This window comes from Zea mays, chromosome 8, assembly GCF_902167145.1.
Source record: "Zea mays cultivar B73 chromosome 8, Zm-B73-REFERENCE-NAM-5.0, whole genome shotgun sequence".
NCBI lineage: Eukaryota > Viridiplantae > Streptophyta > Magnoliopsida > Poales > Poaceae > Zea > Zea mays.
The window spans coordinates 170,643,658-170,663,334 of record NC_050103.1 but is presented as its reverse complement, the minus strand read 5'-3'; the positions used below and the strand labels follow the sequence as shown (position 1 = coordinate 170,663,334).

Here is a 19,677-nt window from a genome sequence, read left to right as displayed (position 1 = left end):
TTTTGAAATTGTAAATCGTTCGAAAACTACAAAATTCGAGTGGATTTCGCTAATATACCGTTATCGCGTGACGACAAGAGACGACATAAAAACTCCTTTAGAATGCAAGATTGATAAAACATAGGGATAGAAAAATATAGAAATATGACACTCTATTGGAAAAAAATTTAAGAGTTTGAGCGGCATGTAAAACATCTTACGACAATGGTCTATTCCATAGAAATTTTATATGATTTATAGAAATCCAGTCCATTATTTTAAAAGGTCACATAGAAAAGTTTTCAATAGGATTTTAATCCTTCATAACTATTTCACTTTTATTTTTTTACAAAGGAGGCCTAACCCTGGGTGGAGGTGGGCTTGTATCGTAGCAGACACGTGGCAGGCTCCATCAGCCACCGCTCAATCGACGGCGGTGACCGTCCCGCAGCCGCGGGAAGCCAAAACAACGAAACGAAAAGTTCTCGAAGCCGCCGGCCGCGGGAAACATTTTGCGCGCCGCGCTCCCTTCTCCTTCCGCATGCGCGCGCGCCCGCCCCACCGCCCGTTACAAATACTCCATTCCCGGTTCGGCGCTTCCTCTCTTCCAAATCTCTAGTCTTCTCCAGTTCCCACCCCGCGCCCCAAATCCAGATCCACTGCCCACCACCCGCCTATTAGTCTCCAACGCGGACGCCCCCGCCCCCGGCTGCACTCGTCGCGCCATCCTCTGGTGCCTGGTCTCCGGGATTCTGCAGGTTCGGCTCCGAACTTGGGCAGAAATGGGCTCTCGTGCAGTTTATCTCTTGCAGAAATGAACTTGCTTCATCTCTATTGCAGTTTATTTCTTTTCTCATAACTCCTAGTTTCTATGACGTGCAAAATCCTAGCGCACCAGTGTGTCTATAACGCCATGTCTGAATGCATCCGCTTTTCGTTATCCTGGTTCAGGTTCAGTTGAGTAGACCAGTGTTTGAGCAAGGGTTGAACATAGGAATGCGCTGTTTGTTCCTAGAGTAGCAGTTCAAAATCCAAACCCGCCCGCGATGAAAAGCGGCGTCATGGTTCTCGGTGTCGGCAGCCCTGAAGAGGCCCCTGACCGCAACGATGCGGAGCCACGGCGCGATATGGGCCAATCGCAGATGCAGGTCGGTGGCCCCGTTGTTCTCAACCGATCAGCTGAGCTCGGGTCAGGTGATTTTATGGCTATCGATGACGCTCCAGTTCAAGCACCATCGGGCCAGCCGGCGGCGGCAAAACATCAGTCTCCTGCTGCTCTGACGGACACCATCATGGAGGTGCAGAAGCAACTGAAGCGAAAGAGGGCTTCTAATAACCCAGTGATTGCTGCCGCGGACAAGGACGCTCTCGCTGCCGGGTGCCGGCAAGAGCTTGAGGGTCTCTTCCAGTTTTACAAGGAGGTTTCTGACCGTAAGGTGCAGCTTGACGGTGGTAACCTGTCCGTCAACGGAATGGTTGGCTGCTTGCTTGAGGAGAGCAGCCTTGGGCTGACCAAGTTGGTGGACGGGATATATGAAAAGTTGAAGGGATTGGATGGTGTGTCTGTGGCTTCAGTCCGTGGCTCTGTGCTGCTCGTTGGGCAGAGGATGATGTACGGGAAATCATCCTTGGACGCTGATGTGTTGGAAGATGATACAGAGTCGGCTCTTTGGTGCTGGGAGGTAAGTTGGGTTTTACTTTATAAATTGAGTAATTTGCTAGGCTTTTGATTCTGTTGTTTTGTGTTTTTTTATTAATTGTTTTAAATGCATATGCAGACAAGAGATCTGAAATTGATGCCTGTGAAAGCACGCAGTGTTCTTAGTACACGGAGGTCTGTCAGAAAGAAAATCCATGAGAGAATCACTGCCATCTATTGTAAGGACAACCCTGTTCTTACTCACATTCTTATTCACAATTTACCATGCCTGTAGTGATCTATTTTCATATTCCATTTCGCTGTGCAAAATACAAGGCGAGTGTCCAATTTATTCCATTCCCCAACAGGAAGAAATTTTATATGGTTTGCTGTTAGTTCCTTCCAAACTGTCCTGATGCTAAATCAGCCTATACCCATGCATGTATTCATAATACCTGTAACATTTATTCTCTATTCCTTATTTACTGGCCCACTGGTAAAATGTTTTGCTGGCAGCAACTCTATCGGTTCTTGAAAACCCAGGAGTTTACGTCCAAGTAAATGATCTAAAAAAGGCATCATTAAGATTAAACAAATCGCTGAACCTGGAAGGGATCAGATCAATGGTGGAAAGAGTGGCACAAAAGAACCTAGAACGGTGTGTACCCTCTCGCATATTGCTGTTGCATTTGTATGGATTCACATGCACATTTCCTTTATTCCTCGAGGTTCTGGAAGTCTTATTGTGTAAGCCTTTTCAATAAAGGGGTGTGAAAGTTGCTGGATCAGCAATTAAGGAATTGAAGCAAGAGACAGAAAAAAATGACCAAAATCTTAGAAGACTTGAGGATACTAGCGTCTCTGAGCTGCAGAATGGAAATTCGCCTGATAATGTAAGTACTTGATTCACTAATTGCACTGTGTGTGAGCCATTCTAATAACATTTTAACAACTGCATTTTAGCGCATCCTCTTCCAACTGTCAATGTTTTGGGTTTGTTTGTATGTCAATCTGCAGACAACAATAAACCATCATTTTCTTGCATTAGTAGTACTTTAGTTTATCCTTTAGCTAGGCACTTCCTTAAATCTAGATGATGTGTAGCCTAACTTTTGGGTAATTAGATATTTCAAATGATAAAGAAAAGGTAATATTGTTAATATGTTTGATATGATGGGATGACTGTTTTTGCATGTTTAGGCCCCCTTTGGAATGCGGGAATTTTTCCCTTTTCCTGTGTTTTTTTTGTTGAAAATGAGCTATAAATTCCTGCATAGAATTTTGTTTATCCGGTGCATATAGTGCTTGCAGGTGTGCTTTGTTCTCTCCTTTTTCCCTTTTTCTTGAGAGCATGCCATAATATTCCATAAACAGTGAATAATTGGAATCACACATAATTGCTTTTCTCACAATATGGTAATGTTATATTGTTGAATTCTAGGAAAAAGAGGTTCAAAAGGCACAAAAACAGGTGGAGAAGGAAATAAAGCGCCAGGAGAAAGAAGAAGCTCGGATGAAAAAACTGCAAAAGAAACAGCAAGAAGATGTCCTAAGAGAACAGAAGAGACGTGAAAAGGAGGAAGCTGAAGCTAAGAAACAACAAAAGAAGCAGGAGGAGGAAGCACTGAAAGAACAGAAGCGTCGTGAAAAGGAAGAAGCTGAAATGAAGAAACAACATAAAAAACAGCAAGAGGAAGCTGAGAAAGAACAGAAGCGCCTTGAGAAGGAAGCTGCACAACTCAAGAAGCAACTAGCCGTGCAAAAGCAAGCTTCTATGATGCAAAGATTTTTCAAAAGTAAGAAAGACAATGGAAAACTTCAAAAATCTGGAGAGAACAACTCAGCTGATGGTCCGTGCAATGACAACAAAGAGACCGTACCATCAACCACATCAAAAATTGATTATTCATTGTCTCAACAAGAGAGCTGGGTTTTGGAGGATCTTTGGAGGTTAGCAACATTTCCTTGTTTTTTCACTTTCACACTTACTAAACGATTTAATGAAAATTGGTTACAGGTTGCAGATCACTGGTTGGAAGAAGCTATCTAGCCACAATAGGTCCTCCAGATGGGGTGTAAGATGCAAACCCAAGACGAAAGCATTTAATGAACTGAAGCTTCAGAAATCCTCAGATGATATGGTTGATGAAATACTTTCTACTCCAAATAAAGATGGCTGCCACACTTCAAGTCAGGAAAATGAACATGCTACGCTTGAAAGTGACATTGACATGCTACAAGCTATTGAGGTGCAATGTCATGACACCAATAACCCTAAACCTCTGCAAACTAGATTAATTAGAAGGAAACTTCTGCAATTTGACAAAAGTAACAGGCCAGCGTATTATGGATCCTGGAGGAAGAAAAGGTTGCATTTCAATATTCATGCTCCCTATAATTTATCATCATCTTTTGTTTTAGTGCTATACCATTATTTATTCTACATTTATTTGCAGTGTTGTTATTGGTCCAAGGTGTCCACTTAAGATGGATCCTAATCTTGACTATGAGGTTGATAGTGATGATGAATGGGAAGAGGTAATTGCTGATATTCTAGCATCTTTATTTTTTCTCTTTTGGTAAGAAATTCATATTTTGTTTTCTGCACAGGAGGATCCTGGTGAGAGTCTTTCTGACTGTGAGAAGGATAATGATGAATTTATGGAAGAAGATTCCAAAATTACAGATGAAGAAGATGAAGATAGCTTTGTTGTGCCTGATGGCTATCTATCGGACAATGAGGTATAGATTAAATAAGCGATGTCTCCTTTTCTAATTTGACTACCTCATTTGTCTTGGCCACTTGGCGCAATGCAACTTTCCATGCTGGTTTCAATTAGTAAAGTCACATACCACTTTCATCGACAGAAGTGTGAACCAAATATTAGTAATCTGCTAGTGTTAGGTATCAAACCAGGAAAACTCCAATTCTCTTATCTCAAACCCAGAGGTACATGCCATATTCAGCAGAAGTTATATACTAATGTCTTATATCTGCTGAAGGGATAATAATAGTGAGAACTGTATTCCATGGATAAGTGTTGTGCTTGCAAGAAAATAAAAATAGTGGAATAAAACAAGTGTACACAAGTGTAGTAGAAATTAGGAAGATACAAGTTCTATATATGAATCCTGCGAAAGGGTCTATACCTTAGCGGTTAAGGCTTCCGATTAGCACCTCCATTTACCGGGTTTGATCCCCCTTGGCGGCGAATTTCTAGCTTGGTTAAAAAATCCCCTAGTTGTGCCCCACTCGCTCTTGGGTTACTCGCCACCCTCCGGCTAGGCTGTTGCAGAGTGAGCGGTGATGGCCCGCTAGTGATGGGCCTAGGGTTTAGAGATTTTCTTGGTCGGGATCATGTTTCGGTCTCTTAATATAATACTAGGAGTGTGGTCTTTCCTTCCTCGGCCAAGTTTATGTATGAATTCATCCATGTGCCTTTGTTGACTTATAAGTTATAATGCACTTCCATATCTGTTGTACCCATAGTTGTTAAAACTGTGATTCTGTCAATCTAATTTTATTACTCCACAATCTTAGTTGATTGTGTCGATTCTATGGTTCTATTAACTAGAATCCAGAATATTATGGTTTTAGTAGTTATAATCCAGGTTTATGATCTTACAATTGAAGTTCTGATCTGATTCATGATTGTTATTTTAGCAATCTTGGTCCTACCATGTGTGATGCCATCCTCAATTAAAATAAATGTGCAATATTCTTTGTTTCACTGTTGGAGTTTCCTTCCTGCAGGGAATACAAATTGAAAGCCTATTGGATGATAAAGATGAGGAAGCCAGTAGCTCACCAACTGGTCAGTGTGCAGAAGTTGAAGAGTTCAGGTCTCTACTGCGCCAACAAAGAGTCCTGAACATTTTAACCGAGCAAGCTCTCCGGAAGAGCCAACCTCTTATTATATCCAACCTAAATCATGAAAAAGCTGAATTACTGACTGCCGAAGACCTCAAGGGGACAGCAAAGATCGAACAGCTATGTTTGCAAGTTCTTTCAATGCACATCTGTCCAGGAGGCGCAGTTGTTGATGTGCCTCTAACTGACAGCTCATCTGCAACTGTTGAAGAAATTAACCAGCCCAATCCGAAGGATGGTTCTCCTGGGGCTGCATCTGCTATACCAGAAACAGATCTGCCAGAAATTGTAAGCACTAAGTGAATCTTAGCAAGCAATATCTATTGTTTGAAGATAGAATGCAGCTGTAGTTTTTATTTTGCTTCAACCCCAATGCAGGTCCAGGTGATAAGATCATGTCGAGATGGTATCCATAAGGTGGTGGAATTACTGCAGCACAAGTTTCCAAATGTTTCAAAGACTCAGCTGAATCGCAAAGTGAGAGAGATATCTGACTTTGTTGACAATCATTGGAAGGTGAACATGCTCTCACATTGAAAATTCCTGTGGCTGATTGTTCATAGTTTCTATGTCAGTAGCATGATTTTTGTTTATTTGGCAAAATGGATTTAACATGTTATGTACTGCAGGTAAAGAAAGAGGTGCTTGACAAGCTGGGATTGGATTCGTCACCAGGTACTTGTATTAATCAGTTTGCTTTTGTTTCAGTAGGATCCATGCATATTTGCCCTTGGAAATTTTTACCAACCATATTACTTGTTTTCCAGTGAAATCCAAGAAGAATAAAAGCATAGCCATGTACTTCTCGAAGAGATGTTTACCTCCTGAAGAGGCTGTCAATGCTCTGTCTGCTTCTCCTGAGTTGCGGTTGAAATCTAGAACCATTCAAAATGGCAATGGTGGCACCGAAGCTCCTCAGATCAATCTGTTCCCTTCAAAGCAGTAGAGTTTGTAACAGGACACCCTGAAAGTCGGATCAGGTATAAATGAGGCTATGCACCCAGGTGAGCACAAAGCTCAGAGGTCCATGTCCCTCCCATGGCTATGGAAGTGCGTGCAACTTGGTTTTGCATATGGATGATCTGGATCGATTATGTTTCCAGTGACATGTTGTAATTTTAGCCAGAAAGTAGGTTTGTTCATGAAGGACATTCAGTTCAAATGTTTGACCTATTGTTAAGGCAAGGCATTGTTCTCTGCAACATGTGGTGTTATGAACATTATGTGCACTCGTGATTCTGCCAAATAAGTAATGTGTCCTGTGACTGGTCAATTGAAGCGCATCTCTTGAGAGAAGTGGAGAAATTTGCTATTTGTCACTCTCGGTTTTGGTTTCCATCTCGTGTCTAGTGCAACCATCTGTGATAATGGCAATGGTAAAATTGCCAATGGCTCGGTGCGACTGGGGCGAGCAAATATATTTTTCACTTGTGGCTTATCAAATGACAGATTTTCTCAGAAATTTGTTTTTACAACCTGTTTGCATCAAATCTGATGAATGTGCATGCAAGTAGTAGCAAAGGCAACAAAAAGCAATGTATATTTGCTTTGGCATTTAACAATTTTGGTTGAACAGGCACAGTAGTACCAAAAAAAAGCAATAGTACATACTAACAGACGGCAAAGAATCAACGAATCTTGTTCATATATCATTCTGAAGGAGCTAACACCAGCGGACGATCAGACATGGTACGGCTGCCGGTTCTTGGCCTGGAGGTCGTCGTCGTCGTCGTCATCGAGGCGGAGGGAGAAGGCGAGCGCGAGCGCGGCCCACTCGAGGACGAAGATGGCGGTGCCGAGGCCCCCGACCATCTTGAGGATGACGGCGCCGTCCTCGTCGCGGACGTAGGACTGAAGCTCGGCCAGGAAGTCGGAGGTGCGGGTGAACGCGAGCAGCGCGACGGCCCCCTGGAAGATGGCGGTGAGCGCGGCCCCCGCGGTGTGCGCGTTGTGCCACTGCGCGGGCGTGGCGGGCGCCGTGAAGGAGCCCGAGCAGCCGGCCGCGGAGAAGACGGCGGTGAGGGCGTGGAGGAAGAGCAGGAGGAGGCCGCACGGGGACGGCAGCAGGCGCAGCGACAGCGTGAGGAAGATGCAGCTGGAAGCGGCGCCCATGAGGACGTAGTTGCACAGGAGGAACGCCTTGCGCGTGTGCGACTTGCCCGCCATTCGACTCGACGCCGCCGGACTCCGCTTGGAAGCTTACCGAGGGAGCGGGATGGCTTGCGGTCGAAGGGGCGAGGTCGAGATCGAGAGAGGGAGGTTTGGAGTGGAGTGGGAGCGGTGGAGTGGTGGGAACTTTATACCTGCGCGGGCGGGCGGGGTGGCGCTGGCGCGGAGGATTTGGCCGTTGGAGGCGTGTCGGCGGCGGCGGCGGCGATGATGAGGAGTGAGGAGCAACGGCTAGTCTGGTGGGTGGGTCCGGACTCCGGAGGGAGGGAACGTGGGGGTCCATTGGCATGAGAAGAGTAGTTGACTGGGAATAGGAACGTTTGCGAACAGCTGACCGTTGGGTCATAGAGGCGGGGACCGGAAGCCACCTTGTGAGGTATTTTCGACCAAATGATACGTGATTAATAACCGTTGGCTCATACAAATAGTAACTAATTTTTAATTTTTGGTCGACGCTATAATATTTTTATGAATTTAATTGTATTTTGATGATTTCGTACAATAAGAAAATAATAATACACCAAATAGTCTAATTTTTCTAAAATTTTACGAAGCCACAACATATGTTCGTATACAACAATAAAAAATACTTGAATCATAAGATCTATAAGATACACGTGTTTCTTCCATTTTATTTTAACTTATTTATATGAGCTACATGTGAAATCAATCTAAGTATCTAAAGTTTCAACATAATAAATACTTTACTTTATTATTTTTATGTGAGGACTTGAGTTATCTTTTTGTATAGAATGTTTGTTAGTTTTTAACCTATTTGCAATTTTTAGTGAAACTATCATATTTTATGAATTTAATTGTATTTTGATGATTTTCTATATAAAATAGTAATAATACACAAATAGCCCAAACAATTCATAATTTTTTTTACGGAGACACAACATATATCTATATATAGTTCTAAAAACATTTGGACTATAAAATCCATAAGATGCTAGTGTTTCTTCCATTCCACTCATACTTATTGCGTGAATTACACGTGAAATCACATCATGTATCGAAGTTTCAACATACTCAATACTCCACTTATTATTTTCATGTGGAGATTTGAGGTTATCTTTGATAGATTGTTTATTAGTTTTGGTAACTTTTTGCAATTTTGGGTCGAAACTAGTGTATTTTATGGATTTAATTATATTTTGATGATTTTATTATAAAAAAATTAATAATGCACAAATAGCCTCACAAATTCATGAAATTATACGAAGGTACAACATATGGCCACATATAGTTATAAAAATAATAGGACCGTAAAATCCATAAGATATCAACGTTTCTTCTATTTTATTTTCACTTATTGCGTGAGTTACACGTGAAATCATTCTAAGTATCCAAGTTTTAACATAATCAATACTTCACTTTACTATTTTATATGGGAACTTGAGATTACCTTCTTATAAAATGTTTATTAGTCTTGATAATTTACTTGCAATTTCGTGGTCGAACAAGAATATTTTATGATAACCAATTAATGCATTATCCGACAAGTATTCGATATCCGACCAAATAATATTCGTATTCGTCACTTATCCGCCCGGGTAAATATCCGGTCCCTGTATCTGTATTCGTCCCGTTTCTAACTATCCATATCCTATCTTGAATCCATTTTAAATACATTAGGGTAGGATACAGGATGAGCTACTAACCGTCCGTATCCGTCCGTTTTCACCCCTATGCAACATCATCAAGCCACATCCAAATCGTATATATAGTACCAAAAGGTCTCTAACAGACGCGACAAAACACCCTCGCATAGTCGCATGCGCCCACAGATATACCCACATTGACCCATGGGGCTAGTCAACCTCGATCATAGGGGCCTCAGTGTCGGAGTCTCTACAGTGATTCGCATACCCAAAAGAACAAATAGGTACACCATACCGGGGTGTATGTCTACGCATTCCAGGGGGTGATACGGGCCCATGACGATAGGTAGAACCGCGCCACGCACGACCGCTCCGTGGGACTGACTCGAGGGATCCCCCACGCACTACTATGAAGATGTAAGCAACAGACTAGCTACATGGAGGCCGTATGACAAATAAACGAGACAATACGCCATACCAAGAGTACGACTACGCATGATCATGCGGAGAACACACACACGACTCAGATAAGCCGATCACACACACACATACACACACTCTCTCTCTCATAGAAAATAGATCTCCACTGTAAAGTTCAACCCTTGAATTATAAAAGGGACATGCTCTCTTTTCTCTAAGGACATACAAGTGCACCTGCTATAACATATCTCAAAGCAATATTACGACTAGCACTACACTGGACTAGGGTAAAATCCTAAACCAGTATAATCCCAGTGTCTCAGTTCCTTACTCGGATCCCGTGATCCATCATTCGGAGCGAGTCCGCGCTTGTATCCTCACCGAACACAAATCTATTGCTCCACTGGTTTTTGAAACCACGACAATTAGCAAGAAAAACAAGAAAGACAAATAGATACTTATCGACGTAGCAAAAATAGCACACTGGTCTGCTTGTAGTTATATGTGCAAGCATTTGAAATACATGCACTTCTATGTGCAAGATGCTTCTTTAAACGGGTACCACCCTCTCTGCTCTTTGTTTCTCTACAATACCTACACTTGAAACCCGTGCCAACCTTCTCTCCATGCTCCCAAACTATGTCCGACGTGTCTCTTACAAGAACAATACATAGCTGACGTAAAACATCTTCACATATATATATCATGTATAAACAGTTAAACACTAACAATGTTTGGACACTAAACTGGTACTTAAACTAGGCAAAAATAGCATCTAACATCTTTACATATATCATATAACATCGTCACATATAGCATATAACATTAAATAAGACTAATATGTCTAAACTGGCCACTAAATGCCTAAACTAGAACTCAATCTTTGCATTAAATCTGGTTTTCCAACAAAAATGGTGGTTTACTGGCGATTTTCGATTTTATTTTTTTACATTTTTTTTAATTTAGAGCGAATTTTTAAAAAACGGTACTTAACCGCCCCGCGGTTTCGGTAAATCGAGCGGTTTACCGCCAAACTGATTGGTTTTGTAAACCTTGCTCAGGGCCAACGAGCATGCTGAGCAAAGGTCAGAAGCCAGCTCTAGAATCCATCAGGCACCTCAAGCCTATATGAGTCACTAAGACACGATATTGTCTTATCGCCTTATGGGCGTGAGGCGTTGTCAGTCACTCCCTCAATAGGGCAACACAAGGGGCATTACAAATCAAGACAAGAGAGTCTCTAATCCCATATAGCATATGTTTTCGAGCCGATTGACTACACCTCATAGCAAAATTATGCCACAAGAAGGCGCACCTAAGAAAGGCTTCATCACAATTGACAATATTGGACGATCATGCATCAAACTATACCAAAGACGTCAGGGAGTGGTTGCGACTTGCGATGTTGTCATCCCCCTCCTACATGACAAAAGCAGTACATAATGTTGCTAAGGCTAAGGAACTAGAGACACTAGACGAAGAATGTCATGAACCATTTGCTTTGTACCTATCGGTGTTTCGGGTCCGACCACGCACCCGGGGTTGCCCCTCAAGGTGCTTTTTGGAGTAGGACGGTGTTATCGACTGTAGCTTGATGATTCGTGCTAAATGCACGAGAGACAGTGGACAGTTGTGTACAGGTTCGGGCCGCTTTGAGATGCGTAACACCCTACGTCCTGGCGTGAGCACTCTATGCAGTGGGTTACAAGGAGGTTCTCTAGTGTTGGAAACGTAGAGAGCCGATGTTGGTGGCTAAGTAATGAGGGATCAATCTGAAGGGATGCCCCCTAGGCCTTATATACTCGACCGTGGGGCGTTACATGCAGATATGATTACAACGTATGCCTAAGAAATAGTGAACCAACTGAGTTTATCATCCTATAATTCAGCCGACCCATCCTCGCTTGGTTCCGTCGTACGGGGCTCCTGCGCGGGAAGGTCGGGTCACTGTTGTGATTACTGCTCGAATTTGTTGGGCCATCTAGGCTTGCGCCAATCTGGCCTTGTGTCGATCCGCTTCACTGGTCGTTCCTCCCTAGGCCCACGAGGGGATGACCTTATGAATTATGGGGCCCTTGGGCCTTTCATGAGGTCTTTTATCCTTCTGGTGGACCCATGGGATATCTGTCCCCCACAGTACCCCATACCCTCCTTAATACATAAGGGAGGTACGAGGTCCCATATAAGGGATAGGATCCTAGACTCATTCAAGTAAGTAGACTCGACTCTAGCAGAATGAACCCACAGACCGAACAATTCAAGATATATAGCAGACCAATTCACGAAATTGAGCATGAGTTGACCCAATCCATAGGATAACATCGTATAATCTCCTATCAACTCAAGGAATCAAGTTTCTTTCTGGGTACCTCTAAAGGGTTAACCACTCAGGGATATGGACCCAGTGAAAGACATACACATGCTAAGACCGTAAATATGGTCGAAAATGGACATGGTCTAGTCAATAAGGAAGAAGAGAAACCAAAAGCGGACGAAAAGAGGAGGAAGATGAGAATGAGATCATGAGATCGAGGATTGTGGTTAGATTTATGTATTTTTTAATTTTTATGTACTATTATTTTAATTATTATACACTTTATAATTTTAAAACTTATAAAAAATGTTATGTTGTTTGATTTCTAAGCGTTGAAACAGATATGCATGAATTAATTAATTCTAAAATAAAAAGTTGATGTGACTTTGGGTTTGTCATGCTTCAGACTTCTATTGCCCAACATTGTCATCGATTTGGTGAAGTATGGTTATCCTCCTCGCTACGGAACACCGCCTGTACATAAAATCTCATCATGCAATAGTGTGTGACGGTCACCGTTCGCCTACTTTCGCGTGGGTGTTTAATTACCTTTGCATGACACCCGTTGCTGCCCTGTCGGAGGTAGGCCTGGGCATTCAATTTACCTAAAATAATTCAGATAGGTTATTACAGTCTGCTACCCGGGTTTGGGTTTTACCCGTTGTCGGAGAGGAAATTCTCCGGCCGGGTGGCGGAATGCACCCGCCCTAAATCCTAAGATGAGGAGGAGCCTTAGCGGTTTGCCTGTTATGTGGATTGGTGGATGAACACACAAGGACACGAGGATTTAGAGTGGTTCAGGCCACCGGAGCGTAAAACCCTACTCCACTGTGTGTTGTATTGAGTGTCTGAGCACTTGAGCTTGAGCCTAGAGAACTTGTGTGAGTCTGAGGGTGTTGTGAACCTCAGTTGCCTCTGCCTTGTAATGTTGTGTGCCTTCCCTTTTATAGCTCAAGGGAGGCATATACAAGGATGCTGAGCCCCAACATGTGGGCCCAGGAATAGAATGGAAGAAATACATGGAGTAATTAATGCAGGTGACGCCTGAGCAATCTCCTAGAACCATGATGTCCGCAGCCCGCGCAGTATTGATATGCAACGGTAGCTTCTTGGTAACATACGAGTGATGATGAGCGCAGTGCACGCGACAGTATGGGCGTGCTACCTGCCAATGGAATGGACAGACACGCCGCCTGCGGAATGGACAGGTCGCCGCCTGTCAGCAGAATGCACAGGTCACCGCCTGCCAGCAAAATGGACATGTCTCATTAAATGCTGAGGCGGCACATCGCCTGCCAGTGGAATGGACAGGCGGCACGCCTTATCCGCAATAAATGCAGAGGCCGCGTAACTCAGAGGCCTTACGTTAGGCTCCGCCCGTTGGCTTACGTCACGCGCAGTAGGCCATGTGGCAGCATCGGGTCTCCGCTTGGGCGGGGAGCAGAAGTGTATGCGGACAGGTTCGCACCAGACTAGGTCTGGACACGTGTTGGTACCAGACCCCCGCCTGGGTCCTATTCAAGGCCCGGGTATGTTCTGTCCTGGGACCTTGGGACCCCCTATGGTGGCCCAGACCCCATATGGGGGGGGGTCCAGATCCCATTCCAGGGGTCCAGCTTGCACACGTGGAGGTCCAGGACCAACCTTGGGGTCCGGACTGTATATCCGGGGGGTCTGGGACCAACCTTGGGCTCCGGACTATATATCCAGGGGTCTGACGCTCTCCCGTGGGGTCCTTACTCACTGTTGATGCTTTGGAGTATGCCACCTTCTCTGGACACATGGCGGCTTCGAACCCGCCCATGTGGTGGGGTCGGGCGCTGCTGTGGACCCAGAATAGCCGCCTGAGATTACGGCGAGCCGTGGCTTGGTCCCACACAAAACACTTCTACCACGTGACTAAGGGATAGCTGTGTGGGTTCTTTGTGTTTGTATAGTAGCAGGGACTACCCTAGTTTCAGGGTACTGACAGTGGCCCCCGGGCCCACCTCAAGGGAGGATGCGAGCCTGCAGGTGGGGCCAAAACTTGTACTTCGCGCCAACATGGCATGACCGGTGATTGGGGCGCCATCTTAGCACGTCTGCTGACACACCACATTAACTCAGCGCGTCTGTCGATGCGCGCGCTGTTAATCTGCCTTCGATCACGACAACTGCCATATCTGTCCCCGCGGCTGACTGACCCACGGCCCATGTCTGGCGGTTCCATCGGGTCATGCGCGGGGTGCCTCGTTGCCGCCGCCTCGGTTAAAAATATCCCTTCGTAGCGGCCCCGAGGCGGTGCGCGGTCGTGCACGGCAGTTCGCTCCTCGCGCGGCGGTTCGCCTTTTTCGCACTCGGAGACCGGCACACCAACTGCATGACTGAAAGCTCTCTTGTGGGTTTTGGTATTTGGATGACAACCCAATTAAAGGACTAACAAATGTGTTAAGTGTTGAACAGGTGCTGAATGCAAAGCTAACAGGGTTCAACACAAGTAAACAGGTGTGATGGTCCAATGACAGAATTATCTATAGATAATGGACATCATAGGAAAGGTGGACAATGCTTAAGTGAGACTTGATGTGCATAACTTGGAGACAACTGATCGAACCAAGGATGGAAGCAAGAAGAGCTTCGAGGTACCGAGTGCACGGGAGAAAGTCAAGGAGACCAGGAACCAAAAGCCAGGGGTGAAGAAGGAGACTTGCGGAATCAGGGTTGATCGAGTTAAGAAGAGTTATGGTGCATCAAGGAACACTACATAAGGACATGACTTACAACCAATGAGGTAACATCTACAATTATGTGGTGTAAGTCATAAGGCTCAAGACCAAGCTCAAAAGGGAACAAGGTCACTGGAAGGAGAACAAATGTCAAAATCAGAACCGGAAGCAGCCCAAAAGAGCTAAGTGCACCTTGACCTTTAGTTTGGGTTGTTCCTATGTTTGGAAATATTCTATGTGACCTTTTCAGGATGTTGGAGCTCAGAAATGACAATCTAGATCAAGTCAAGCTGACTTGATGACTTATGAGTCCAACATCAATCTCAGTTATGCCAAATGCTAAAGAAGTGAAAATCAAAGAGAAGATATGTTTCTAGACTTAGTACATTGGTTTTTGTGTACTAATATAATTGTCTAAGTGTTAGAAATAGAAAGAAGAAGAAAAGAAGAGAAAATACAAAAGGAAAAAGACTTGGCTGGTGCAGCTAAGACTCTGCGCAGTCTGGGTGCACCGGACTGTCCGGTGGTGCACCGGACAGTGTCCGGTGCGCCAGGCTGGCGTCTGGTCAACTGGTCGCTCTCGGGAATTCGTCGACGGCGTACGACTAAAATTCACCGGACTGTCCGGTGGTGCACCAGACTGTCCGGTGAGCCAACGGTCGGCCGAGCCAACGGTCGGCCGCGCAATCCGCGCGTGACGCGTGGCCGAGCCAATGGTCTGATGGGGGCACCAGACTGTCCGGTGTGCACCGAACAGTGTCCGGTGCACCAACGGCTCCAAGTCTGCAACGGTCGACTGCGCCAATTTAGGAAGGAGAACCGCACCAGACAGTGAACAGTTGATGTCCGGTGGTGCACCGGACTGTCCGGTGCGCCACCCGACAGAAAGCAAGTATTGCCTTCCAAATGGGATTCGACGGCTCCTAGGCCCCTTGGGCCTATAAAAGGGACTCCTAGGCGCCTCCAACAAAAACAAGCGCAGCCAATGATAATATACATCACTCTGATCAATTCTCACTCTCCCTCTTGTGTGTATCTCTCTAGTTTGTGTAGAAGGCAAAGCTTTAAGCCTTTAGAGAGTGGAGAAGTGCTGCTAGGAGCTAGAGCAAGGTCTTGAGCATATCGTTACTCTGCCGGAGTGCTTCCAAGAAGATTGTAAGCAGCCGCGGTTTCGTTGTAACCAACTCAACATAGTGGAAGGCTCTATCTGTCATACTGACAGATCTGAGCAAACGGAGGAAGGAGTTGAAATAGACTCCAAGCCCAGGTGTGGCTAACTCCAACGAGGACTAGGCAAGCATTTCAGGCTTGGCCGAACCTCGGGATAAATCCCTGTGTCTGTGTGCTTCGCTCTGTATTGTGTGCTGTCTCTCTGCATTATCTACTCTTTATATCTGCACTTCAGTACTTATCTGTTGTACAAGTTATATTTGAAGTGCAGGACACTTAGAGACAGGATCTTCTATTCCGCTGCAACATACTCGAAGGGTCTTTCATTCCACTGCGATCTGGTCTTCGAGTAGAGTAAGAATAAAGTTTTAAAGTGATAATTTTTATTCGCCTATTCACCCCCCTCTAGGCAACATCCAGATCCTGTTCTTGGGCAAAGGGAACTTTCAATTGGTATCAGAGCTAGGCCTCTCCAGTGTGGGCTTAGCCGTCCGGAGATGACGATGTCGTCACAAGAGGTAACTGTAGAACTTCTACTAGGCGATGGTTCTAACTATAAATCCTGGTCTGTCTCTATTTATAATGCTTTCATGCATGTTGATCCTGATTTGAGACAAATCTTTAGTAGAAGTATTTTCCCTCCAATTTTAGCCAAAATCCTTCTGATGATGAACTAAGATGTCTGTCTCTCAATCACCATGCTTGCAACATCTTAGTTGACTCACTGTCTAGAAGTGCCTATTTTGTCATCATGAGTAGTGATAGTGATTTATTTGTTAATGCTCATGATCTATGGACTAAAATTAAGTTGAATTTTTTTAAGTCCATATGCACTGCTTCTGCACCCCCTATTGCCTGTGATACTAACTTGTCCAAGGGAGAAGAACAAAAACGATGGCAACCAAACGATGAATCTACCTCACCGAAAGGTTCGTCTTCCACTAGTTATAAATGTCTTATTGCTAACAATGATAGTGGAGACGAAAGCAATAATGAGGAGGAGTATGAGGATGATAGCGAGGATGAAACTTCATCACCACAAGGTACATTTTCCTGTATTGCTTCCACTGACAATAATGATAGGGAAAATGAGACCTACGATGTGGAAGAAGAGGAGATTCGTCGTTTCTACAACCATCTCAACAAAGAAGACAAAGCGCTCTTGGTTAAGTTGTTGAGAAGGAACAAGGAACAAGGCGAGACGCTTCTCAGGCTAGAAGAGACTCTCATCAAAACCAACGACAGCCTGGAGAAGATGACCAAAGAACATGAGGAGCTAAAGTGCTCTCATGATGATTTGGTCCAATGGTATGATTCATTTTTAATTGAGCAAAGAAATAATGATGATACTTTATCTTGCGTTGCTCAACTTAAAATGGAAAATGCCATGCTTGAGAGGCAAGTAGAAGTGCTAAGTCATGATAAACTTGCTCTTACTGGAAAATATGATTTATTGTTTTGTTATCATGATAATCTCTTGGATAGACATATCATGCTTGATGTTGCTCATGAGGTTGTAATTACAAACTTAAATTCATGTGAACCTCATTCTTGCACAAGTGCACATTTGGATAATATATCACCATGTGCTAACCCCTGTCGCTCAAAAGGAAGCAAATGTTTGAATGAGCAACAAGTTGTAGGGTCAAAAAGGAAATTGCTTGGAAACAAGAAACAAAGACAATTAAGGAGAAGACGCCTTGCTTGACTTCCTCAAGATATCTACGAACACGTGGTGAAGAAGCTTGAGGAAGGAGAAACTGCAGCAAGGGTCAAACTCCTTGAGAAAGATGTTCCTAAAGCAATAAGTGAAGAAATCAACATGAGCTTGGAAAAAGGTAAAGATTCAATTAGTCATGTTGTTTGCACTGACCATTTCTCTATGTCATCCAAGAACAAAAAGAGAAAAGGGAAAAGGAGGTGCTTTAAGTGCAATAAGTTAGGACACCTCATTGCGTCGTGTCCATACAATGACAAGGATGAAGGGATAAGGAGATGCTTCAGATGCAATGATAAGAACCATACGATCACTTCTTGTCCGCTAATGATAAATCAAGCACGTGCACTCTCTGGGATGATCCCCACCAAGAAAGAAGACAAACAGCAAGCGTCATGTCAGGTTAAGCGACGTTTCTGCTACGTGTGGTGAGCAGGGTCATCTATCCAAGGTATGTAATAAAGGTAAGGTTCCTAAGCAAGTAAATTTGTCTCAATCTTATTCTCTTAGGAGACCCAAACCATACACTTGTGCTAGATCAGTAATAAGATCACCTAGAACTAGCACAATTGCTATTTGGGTACCAAAGGCCCTTTTGGATGATCGTTATGGACCCATCCCGAGATGGGTACCAAACTGTACCAACTAGACCATGCAAGTGACTCGAGATGGACTAGAGACCATGGGAGAGCTTAAGATGGTTAATTCAAACTCTACGATTAAGTTGTCAATTCTACTGTCTATTTATTGACCCAAGGTTGAATTATTGTGCAATACTAATCCCATGTTCATCTTGAGTAAAATAAGTTGTAGAGGTCTTTGATCATTATTGGTGAATCAAGCAAATGACCTTGATGAGAATATGCAACGTACTCTCCAAAGGACGGTACCCGTGTATTTTAAGTACATTATTGCAAATCAGTATTGCTCTGAAGTTTGATTGTTGTATCTGTCCTCGGAGTAGTTATGCTTTTGAGATTGCTCTTGTTGAATACTTTTTGATCATTGATTCATGACTTCAAGGATCACATTGATGCCTGCTTAATCATGATTGTGTGTTATATCTCTTGAATCATTTAATGAGTAGCTTATCAATTGATATATTTACCATGACTAACTCTTTATGTGTTCATGGATAAACCTGCATCTTTTTGTAAGTCATGCTATATGGTGTTTAATGAGTAACCTATGTGTGCAAGCATGACATCTTGTTTAGTCCATGTTCAAATAATTACCCTATTATGGTTCTGTGTGTATACCAAATCCATGTTGTGCCACTAATGCACCTTCTTGAGTTGTGATGTACATAAGCAAAAGAAGCACCTAATTGGTGACAACTGGTGCTCTCATGGTATTCAGGTAAAAGGCAAAGGTATGGAGAATGGAACTGTGCAATTTCATTGAAAATTTTGAAGTTCCGTTGATTATGATCATAGCTATGTTCTTGCCTTTCAACTGGTAGTATCTTGGCGTAGGTGCCTTATGCCTTAAAATGTTGTTTCCCTTAGTGTACCTAAAAAAATTCTTCTTAATATTGGTGTACTTAGACATTGAGCTTTATATACATGATCTTGTCATTTTCAATTGGTATATGTGGTGCAATGATTATCATGTATGAATCTTGCCTAGGTTGCTTGCAAAATGTTATACTCCTTGAGGCATGCATTGTTGTATTAAGTCAACTATTCAATTGGTATCTCTTTGTGATGAAATTGATAGAGTATGCCTTGACAAAGATATGTTGTGATCCCCTCTAGTTCCGAGGAAGCTAGAATGTGCAAAGTGCAAGTCATTCAAATACTTGATGCACAACTTTAGGGGGAGCACACATAACTTGTGTCTTTTGAGACTAATTGTTTCTTAAAGTGATCTTGTATAGTCTCAAGGTGGAAAAGGGAAGATGAGCAGGAATGAAGCAATCAGGACTTGGGTATCTCCATAAGACAAGTATTTGGTATCTTAAGTTGTGAGTAATTACATCCTTATAGATTGCTCATGCTCCATAATATTTAGGTGATACTAGATGCTTATCTTTAAATATCATGGAACTATAACAGTAATGATTTTTCAATTGGTAGTCATGGTAGTC

At 43.5% G+C, this 19,677-nt stretch overlaps 2 protein-coding genes across 2 annotated transcripts; one reads left to right on the top strand and one right to left on the bottom strand.

Moving 5' to 3' along the window:
- The first annotated feature begins 469 nt into the window (after positions 1–469).
- LOC100101530 (chromatin assembly factor 1 subunit FSM) lies at positions 470–6,813 on the top strand. Its single transcript, XM_008658761.3, has 13 exons — positions 470–737; positions 931–1,661; positions 1,758–1,857; positions 2,135–2,276; positions 2,385–2,511; positions 3,060–3,568; positions 3,636–3,986; positions 4,075–4,156; positions 4,229–4,360; positions 5,373–5,777; positions 5,868–6,005; positions 6,119–6,164; positions 6,257–6,813. Exons 2-13 carry the CDS (start codon positions 1,026–1,028, stop codon positions 6,433–6,435), a joined length of 2,847 nt encoding a protein of 948 aa, XP_008656983.1. The 5' UTR covers positions 470–737; positions 931–1,025; the 3' UTR covers positions 6,436–6,813.
- Positions 6,814–6,926: 113 nt separating this feature from the next.
- Positions 6,927–7,759, bottom strand: LOC100192825 (uncharacterized). Its single transcript, NM_001138016.2, has one exon. The coding sequence runs from the start codon at positions 7,653–7,655 to the stop codon at positions 7,170–7,172; it is 486 nt and encodes a 161-aa protein (NP_001131488.1). The 5' UTR covers positions 7,656–7,759; the 3' UTR covers positions 6,927–7,169.
- Between the last annotated feature and the right edge of the window lie 11,918 nt (positions 7,760–19,677).